This window comes from Pterocles gutturalis, unplaced genomic scaffold (genome assembly GCF_000699245.1).
Source record: "Pterocles gutturalis isolate BGI_N339 unplaced genomic scaffold, ASM69924v1 scaffold11628, whole genome shotgun sequence".
Lineage (NCBI taxonomy): Eukaryota > Metazoa > Chordata > Aves > Pterocliformes > Pteroclidae > Pterocles > Pterocles gutturalis.
Genome location: NW_010118148.1, coordinates 43274 through 50586, shown reverse-complemented (window position 1 = coordinate 50586; position 7313 = coordinate 43274). Strand labels below are relative to the sequence as shown.

The 7313-nt window shown below is 39.7% G+C and overlaps 1 protein-coding gene across 1 annotated transcript in view; it reads left to right on the top strand.

The window, feature by feature from the left end:
- Positions 1–7313, top strand: part of LOC104463667 (RNA-binding protein 33-like) — a gene marked incomplete at its 5' end in the record, with an annotated part of 35886 nt that overhangs the window by 16282 nt on the left and 12291 nt on the right. The window contains 2 exons of the mRNA XM_010076089.1: positions 5318–5527; positions 6928–7116. Of these exons, the coding sequence (XP_010074391.1) occupies positions 5318–5527; positions 6928–7116 (399 nt within the window). The remainder of the gene's footprint in view (positions 1–5317; positions 5528–6927; positions 7117–7313) is intronic.

The window sequence follows — 7313 nt, the reverse complement described above, 5'->3', positions numbered from 1 at the left end:
GGGAAAAAATATTTCTATAAAATAGATTATAGTCTTTCTTGCCCTACCTGGCTTTTGCTTTACTGGTTTTTTTCTCTTTGTTACCTGGGGATCCCAGTTGTCTGTAGATATCTTTTTCACAGTGTCAGTAAAATACGAGTTCATGTATGAAAACCTATATAGTTGATGAATTATAATTTCTCTTGTCCTTGAAGTGTTGATGAATTTAATAATCTAAAGGATGGGTTTTTTTTTTCCCCTCTTAACTAGTGTGATAATGTAAAGGTACTTGTTTCTAGAAATACCAGACTTAAACCGGTAACAGATGAGGGGTTTCTCCTTTTTTTTAAGGAAATCAATTAAAAGACATTTTTGGATTGAGATTTCCCTGCAAGATTTAAGTTTTCATTATGCTACAGAGAATTTGAGTTACAGTACATCTAAGAAAAGATGAAAACATTTAGCTTCTCTGTCTTATTTTTACCCAGATCAACCAGAGTTTATTTCATTTAAGTGCTTTATCCAGCATGTGCATCCCTTTACTATTGGGTGATTTTGAATTAGCTTTATAAAGATTACATGGATAGACGTAGCATTGTGGTCGTTAATAGAAACCTGTGCAGTGAGGTCTATGGGCTGCAAGATCACTAACATGCCAGTGACAGTGAAGTATGGCCTTATCGAAAGGAGAATTCATAAGAGGCTGCCCTGGGACACTGCACCACTGTCCTTCTGTGTATCCTGACAATGTTATCTGTCCTCTCAGTACCGAGTATCAAATGTCTGTCATGAGTACAGAAATTAATTTAATGTCACCTGAAGACATGCAATTAATCTTTTAGAGGTTTTCATAATACCTTTACAGAAAGAGTTGCCAGTTTGGCGGATTTGGATTTTGGGGTTTAGCGGAAGATAAGGAAAATTAATTTTTCATCAGGGTTAATACAAGCTAGCAGGGCCACAAAGGCTGAGAAAAATGGTTTGGGAATTTGTCAAGTGTTGTCACTCTAGAATAATGCTGCTTAACGTCTGATAGGTGTAATCAAGAGTTGAGATTTCTATAGAGGGGGATTAATCAATTTGCTCACTACAGAATGCAAGTTGGTGATACCATTCCTTCGTGGGGTTTAAGAATGAAAATAAGATTTGATCTGTCAAATTGCAAGCAGCTCTGACAGTATCAGTAGGCATTTTTATCAGTACATTTTAAAGAATTTGTTATAAATAAATTTGTCCTGCTAATGTTGGTGGCAAATAAACTTAATCTTCATTGTGAAACTGTCATAATGATTATGATAGAGTAGAGAGTTTCAGCTTGCTAAATTCAACCAGTCCCTCATAAAATTCTGCTTTTAGAATTTGTGATATCATATTTGACAGAATGGTCTTTATGTTTCTCAAAACACAACACTGAGAGTGTGTGTGTATATATATGTACATTGATAGAGTCTCACTATTGAAAAACAGCCTCAATAAGTATCAGAGAATTGGTTCTAAAATTCATGGCTGTTGAAGGGTGTAATTTCTTTTTTTGTTAGTCCAGTTTCAGATCAATCTGTGCAGACTCTTCCACAGTAAAAGTTTGAAAGCCATTCACTATGTAGATCAAATCCTTTTGCCTCGATCTTTTGAGTTTTGTTTAATTGCACACAGTATTTGAAATTAACTGGTTGTTTTGGCCCTGCTAATGATCTTGCAGTACTTGAAATTTAAAAGATAGATTTTATGCTTTCACCTGAACAGAACTGTTGGTACTTAAAAAAAGGCATTTTCATTACTCTAGAATTAACTAAATAGCGGTAAGGTTTTGTTCAAGAGAGCTCTTTCCTGGCTACATGTTGGGAAGGTAGACCTTTTTATAAAACCTGGAAATTTAGAGCGTGAAGGTCAGAATGATTTGTAATACAGCAATTCAGCAGTAGACTTAAAAATACTCTTCCTTTATTGGTTTGCAGACAATGAATGGAAATTTACTTTTCTGCAGAGGACTTTAGAGGAAATTAGCAGGATAAAATCAGAGCTTGAATCAATCAATCTCAGGTCTTTGTGGTGGACCAAGAAGTATTCTCACCTGGTTTCAGCACTTTGTGCATCAAATTGTATGAGACAGGCCATGATGATGAATAGATGCATCTCTGAAAAATTTAGTATTGCTCTGTACATCCCAAAATGCTATAGAAAAAAAATCAGATGATAATGTGTTTTGACAAGAGAAGTCTTGAAATTTTAAAACCTCCTTCTGTTGCTACATGTTTAAATTTGGGGAGGGCAGTGATGTAGGCTGATGAAAAATTAGCAGTGTAGAAATTGTCTGTAGGAAAAGCAGCAGTTGATTTCAAATGAGCTAGAATGGAGACTTTTTAAGTAGAAGATATGCTGGCAATGTAGCTTCTATGATTTTGCTGACATTTTGGATAGCTTCTGCAATATAGCTTCAGTTCACTTGCCTGCTTGCCTGTAGCTTTGTCTGTTTTGATTTACCTTCTGGGTTCCAGCTCATATACCTCCTGAGTGAAAATCAGGAATCAGCATATGTACAGTCATATGTGTTTTCCTCCAAAATGTTAATGTTCTCATATAAGTGTGTCCTGTAAGTAATGTTCTGAGGTTTTATAGCTTTAAGTCCAGATGTTAAAAGCTCTTTGTGTGTGTTTGCATGATGTAGTTCATTGACGTGCCTGAAGAATCGTAGAATCACAGAATGGTTTAGGTTGGAAAGGACCTTAAAGATCATTGAGTTCCAACCCCCCTGCCGTGGGCAGGGACACCCTCCACTAGACCAGGTTGCTCAAAGACACTAATTGTCTTGCATAGAAGAAGTTTAAATGATGATGATGGTGGTGAGTCTGATTTACCACTAAATGCTGCTGCACAGGTTGTTTGCTTTGGCTTTGGCTCGAACAGTGCTTGCCCTTGCACTGTCATGTCTTTAACCAGCGAAAAAGGAATTGATGCTAAAATTTGTTATCTGAGGCTGTGTCATTTTGCTTGTTAGGCACACAGTGACCTAGGGGTCATGTTTGGTTTTCCTTTTCTTAAGAAAACCACCGAATTTTGTCTTTGGTTGAAGCCAGCGCTACCTGTAACAGGAAGCAATGTGTTGCTGACTTGGAGGGAGCATTGTTAGTCCTTGGGCACCAAGTCACTCGCTTACAGACCTCCCTTGAGAAGTGGTGCTGCAGCTTCATCTCTGGCTCCCCTCTTCAAGTCACTTCAAAAAGCAGTAAATGTTCAGAGCAGTAGTATAAAGAAAGGGTTTGATCCAGTTGTCCTTTCTTCTTTCTTGTTGCAAGAACAAGCAGAACTTGCTCCATCCCCTTTTCTTACCCTGTGGGCTTTCTTTATTGTTTTCTGTAGGTTTTCTTATTTCTGAAATATGTTAATTCGTTAAAAAGCCTGGAGGTGTTTCTACCTTTTCAGAGTTTTGCAGGAGCATCATTCTAGCAGTGAAGCCCAAAGGGGACATTTGAGACTCCAGCAGGGAACAAACCCCATCAATTTTTTCATCAGCATGAACCCATGTTGGGTGCTCATGCCTTTGACTCTGTTGTAGTTGTGTGTTTGCTTTATACAGTTTTATTTGGTGATAATTGGGCTTGGTAGTTAAATATTGGGTGGTTGTTGGTCATCTTAGCGTTTATGGGAAATGATTGTTTGCTTTTGAAGTTTCAGTAATGAGCATGTTCGATGTGTTTTGTACCCGAGGGCTTCACTCTCAGATGCTCTTCCTATGTGCTGGGTTCGCTTTTTGGTTTGGTAAGAAATTATTGCAAATATTTATGGTTGTTTTCACAGCAGGCAGTTAGCAGAGATTAGTTTTTAGCTCCCAATTATTGCATTTAAGTTCCTCCTAGAATGTTTTTGTTCATTTTAGTTTCATCATCTTCCAGATGCTGTAGGGTTGAATAAAAAATTATCTGATCAGGGCGTAGGGTTTATGGTGATGCTGATATTGGAACTAATACTAAAACGAGGAGGATTTAATGCTGGTTTCCTGGTAAGGTTTGTTAGTATGCGTATGTTTGGGGTTTTTGGGAGAGGAGGAGAGCTGTTGCTTTTGTATTTTTGAGCAGTAATTGAGAGACTCCAAGGGGAAAGTATAATTTCTCACTAGTTACTGCTCTCACAGGTTTATATACAAAATTTTCTATGAAGCCACGGAGCCATTCAGTTCAGAGGAAAAACCACTTTGGACACTGGATGAAAGCCCTTAAGTGAGAAGAGCTTCAAGCTTTTCCCTGTGACAGATTGTGCTTTTGAAGTGTAGGCAGTGCAGAGGGGTGGTGAAGCTGATTTGCCTGGGGTTAAAGTATTTGAGTTGTTGAGAAGTTGTTGCCTGCATATACCTGATGATACAGAGGGCTTGATTTAGGGGTGTGAATTGTGAACTATTGAACATGCAAACTTGAGACTATCCTACGTATGACCTGTAGTGGACTATTTCTCTTCAAATGATAGTGAAGAGACTTAACAACCGGTCCTCAGTATGAGTTTCTTTTGCTTTTGTTTAATGGTAATAGAGAGGTAATGATTTGTATTCTCCATGAAGATAATCTCATTCTTCCTTATGTAGCTTTGCATTTTGTCTCCATATGTGCCAGAAATATGCTTTTACTGTGCTTGATTGCAATGAGGGATGTAGTGGAAAGGGCTACATCGGGTGAGAGCGGGACTGAGGTGATGTTTCTTTGTGCTTGTGATTATAAATGTCTATAATAAGAGCTTTATAAAAAACTGAACAAGACATTGGGTAAGAACTGTTCCAAGTCTGGAGAGTGTTTGAGGAAAGAGATTGCTTATAAGGCTGCTGGTATAGAAGATGGCAGAATAAATACACACTTCAAAATAAATACAGTTTTTAACTAAAGAGAGGTTGGAGTTTTAAAGATGAGCAGAGTATTTGCCTGGTTCTTCCAGCATTCACAGTTCTTTGCTCCTCTTTCTGCAATGCGCATGTCTCTCTGGAAAAAAAAAAAAAAAAAAAAAAGAAAGAAAGAGTAATAAAGTAATGCACACCATAGTTTACATATGAGGGATTGGAAAGTTAAAACACCTTGCTGCTTTCTATATGAAAAGACATTATTGAACATTGTAATGATAATAAAGTCTGAACAAAGTAAACTGTACTTCAGAGACCATGGTTTTATTTTAAACTGAAGCCCAATTTCCAGGCTGAACCCTTGCACAGACCTGCCCTGGCCGTGGGTTTGCTGCAGCGGACAGACTGCTCACTGGGTGTTCTCTGTGCGCTGAGCGAGCTGGATGTGGCCGGAGGCTGCTCAGGGCGAGGGTTTGCAGTGCCTGGACGTTGAGCCGCCTGTTGTGTTGTTGATTTCAGCAGGGGGGAGAGGATGCTGGCTTTTTTCACCCAGAGAGCCAGCCCCAGCGGCCTCAACAACCCCTGGAGCCGAAACAGCAGCCAGTGAGGAAGGTCACATTGACAAAGGGAATGCAACAGCAGCAGCACCAACAGCAGCAGCAGGCACAGATCCATTCACCAGCTCCTCAAGGAGTCAAAAACATCCAGGGAATCCATCAGCCTAAAAAGGTGATTTTTAGATGCATATTGCTGCTAGAAGTTTTACTGTCTAGCTGTGTTGCTCCATTAATCACTGGCATTCTGTTTGTCAATTGCTAGCACAGGTCTGCATGACCCAGGAGATGCATAATTGCATATAAAGCTTTTAATCTAGAGAGACCTGTTTGTACCCAGCACAGACTGGAGATGCCTGCAGGCATCTGCTGACTTTCTGGCCAGCACAGTACTCCCTGGGGGAAATGCGTGTGTCCCAAGATAGCTGCTGTAGGAGATGGTGTCCAGCATACTTTCTGGGTTTAAAACCAAGAGTTTTTCTGAAGTTGTGCTTAATCTTTTATTCTGGCAATTTCCTGCATACGTAGGAGGGCACAGTGACTGTTCCGGGATGCTCTTTGGTCAATCCTCAGAGCTGGTATCTCGTCGCTGAATTTTCGCACTGATTGTGGTCTGGGAGGAGGGAGGGAGAGGATTTGGGTGGCACTGGCGTGTGCCTTCTCAGCATTTGCAAACCGGCACGTTCCCTGAAAATAGCTGGTATTTTGGCTTTTAAGTTATTTCTTGGGTTTGAATTGTTGACCTTAATCTTCATGTAAGGATGAAGTTTCCTTGCTGACGCAGAGGGATGTGAAAAGTTGCGACCTTCCATAGGCTTTCCAAATAGGAATAGAGGAACCGTGTTGAGTGTTAACTCAATGTTAAGTGTTAACTCTTTTTAATGTTTGTTACTGTTTCATTTGTTATTTTTCCTCTCTCCAGCTGTTTGACTTTAATTTACAAGAATTAAATCCATACATTTCCTGCTCCAGGGGATACTGTGATGCCAGATCCTACAGGATTTGGAGGAAAGAAACTTTGAAAATTGTTTTAAAATTTTTGCTGTATGCATATTTACCTATGCATGCTGTTAAGAATCCAAGAGTTAGTAGCAGTACAGACTGGAGGCACTTGAAGCAGTTTGCTGGTCTTGTGGGTACATTAAATTTATCTGTGGGTTGAGAAAAGAAAAGGGAGACGGATCACCAGTTGGTTTTTTTGGCCAGACTCAAAATATGGGAGCTGAACACATGCTGATAATGTGATAAGTGTTGGAACTACGTTATTCATTTTGCTCTGAGACCCTCCATTGCTTGGCTGATCTCTGTTAATGCTGAGGCTTTTAGCCTCAGTGCAATATGTGTATAACCCAAAATATAACTTGCTATCTGTCTTGAAGAGGTTTGTATAAGCAGTGGATGGATATGTTGATAAGTGGCCTTTCAAATCAGCAAACGGCAACAAGCTGTTTTAAATCAATGCCTACTTTAATCAAGTCTTTAAGTAAATTGCCAACTTTTGTATCATCTGTCAAATGCAGTGAGCAGAAGCACTAGGTAAGTAAATCAAAATACTGTTACTTTTGTTGTTGGCAGGTCATTATGCACGGGAGAGGCAGAGGAGTAGCAGGCCAGATGGGCCGAGGACGCTTGATGCCAAATAAACAGAACCTGCGAGTGGTGGAGTGCAAACCTCAGCCCTGTATTGTGTCAGTTGAAGGGCTTTCTTCATCAACTACTGATGTCCAACTGAAAAACCTGCTGATGTCAGTGGGACCCATTCAGGTAGGTCAGCCTCGGTTTATAATTTTTGTGCCAAAAGGCTTTCATTCCAGAAAGCTCAATTAATTCCTTGACACTAAATACAATGTGTGTTTATTGGTAATTTATGTTTGAAGGCACCCCCACCCACACACGCTACACCTGGTAGCAAAGACAAGCATGTGATGATATTGCAGCACAGGAGGTAGGGTAGGATTTTG